The sequence below is a fragment of the Zea mays genome, chromosome 7, assembly GCF_902167145.1.
Source record: "Zea mays cultivar B73 chromosome 7, Zm-B73-REFERENCE-NAM-5.0, whole genome shotgun sequence".
Taxonomy (NCBI): domain Eukaryota; kingdom Viridiplantae; phylum Streptophyta; class Magnoliopsida; order Poales; family Poaceae; genus Zea; species Zea mays.
In genome coordinates this window covers 51,791,345-51,793,179 of record NC_050102.1, presented here as the reverse complement: position 1 = coordinate 51,793,179, position 1,835 = coordinate 51,791,345, and the positions used below count along the sequence as shown (strand labels likewise).

The window sequence follows — 1,835 nt, the reverse complement described above, 5'->3', positions numbered from 1 at the left end:
TAAAAGGTGGAATTTATATGGTTTAGTCACTTTTAGTCACCCCTTGAGGAACTAGAGACAAACAATTTAGAGAAAACTGTTTATTCCACAGCCAGATTTTCAGAAAAACTGGTCAGAAAAAAGCTAAATCAAACAGACTCTTAGTCCCACCGTTTTGACAATTTAGAGACTAAATGAGACTAAAATGAAGGGACTAATTTACCAAACGGAGCCTTAATTTAACCGGTATGTCAACACACTATCGATACTAAAAATGTTTGTGTTTTTGTTGTTTAGTGGTCCAACTAGTATGTCCATGTCCATATTAAGCATGTTCGGCTGCGATAACTAGTATGTCCATGTCCATATTAATAATGTTTGTGTCTATGATGTTTAATCTAATTATTTAATCTAACTAGTATAACAATATCCGTGCTAGTATTTATATGTATATTATTTAATCTAATTATATATTTATGTAATTGAATTTAATTATTCCACAAGCGTATTCGTATTATTTGATGTAATTAGTACACGAGGACTGATCATACCAGTCGTATCTGATGCTTTGATTTTAATTTAAAATTTATTTATTTTCTCTACAGATCTGATCATTTATGTTCTGGTTTTGATTTAAAAAACTGTTTATTTTCTCAACGGGATACTCGAGAAACGGTAGGACGCTTGATCAACAAATCGTGTCGAACACAAAATCAGGCGTCTTATTAGTACATGTTTACAAATGAAGCGGCAGGCCGCACAGATCACTAATTCACATTAGGATCCAACGCAACATTTGTTTATTTGCAATTACTAGCTAGGATCTGGTTGGGGGGTGGAAATGACGATAAGATTTCTGACCGCAGCAGCATCAAATCCACTCAGCTTAGCAGCAGCAGCATCGATCCTAGCTAGATGATCGATCGAGCTAGGCAGCTTAGCTAGTCCTAGTCCTGCTTGACGCCGGAGCTGTCCTTGGCGGGGATCTCGTGCACCACCTTCACGGGCTTGAGCACGCCCTCCTCGTCGGGCTGCCCTGCCGAGGACCGCACCTCCACCGTCTGCACCGTCTTCGTCACCGTCTCTTGCGCCGGCTTCTTGTCCGCGCGGCCAGCCGCAGCGTCGTCGCCCTTGTATATATGCATATACCGACCAATATATAAGATCAAAAACAGATAATTCCTAATCAAACGATGATCTGACGATTACTGTAGTTGCGTACAGCGTACATACCTGCTGGGAGGCGGCGTTGGTGGGGGTGGTGGTCGACATGCCGCGCGCGGCCGATCCGATCGAGCAGCAGGTGCAGCTGCAGCCGGGAGGTGGAAGCAAGGCAACAGGCAAACTCTGTTGTAGCAGCGAGTAGATTGGTTGAGTCGGGCACAGGTGCTCACGTACAGCTGCCTACGTACCTTTTGTTGCGGTGGCCGAAGCTACGAGAAGAGGGCGAGGTGTGGTAGTTGCCGGACAAGTGCCGGCCGCGGAGCCGACCACGCCGCGCAGGGCCCTATACCGCCAAACACCTGTCCGCTCCAACTCTATTGTTTTTGCCACTCGCGGCTACACGCGTGCCACTGTGCCACTTCATTACCAAGGGAAAAAAATCTATTAAATTATAAAAGCTTAATTACATCTCTATTTTAATTAAGAATAAAATACACCGCACATTCTAAATTTTTGTCGTTGTCGGGTATCATAATTACTTTACTCAGATTGTGCCCCTAAACATACCTAACATTTAATTATCGAGAAATCACAAAACACGTTCCCCGAAATCAAGCAGGGTTGAATCACGGTCGCTCAAAACTCCGTCTCATCCGAGCCCATCCTCGAACGAAGAGCGCTAGCAGGGTTGA

General features: G+C 44.0%; 1 protein-coding gene across 1 annotated transcript; it reads right to left on the bottom strand.

The window, feature by feature from the left end:
• Positions 1-682: 682 nt before the first annotated feature.
• On the bottom strand, positions 683-1,354 carry LOC100274612 (uncharacterized). Its single transcript, NM_001351630.1, is given in 2 exon segments — positions 683-1,109; positions 1,213-1,354. Coding segments are annotated over 2 exon segments (222 nt in total). The 5' UTR covers positions 1,252-1,354; the 3' UTR covers positions 683-926.
• Between the last annotated feature and the right edge of the window lie 481 nt (positions 1,355-1,835).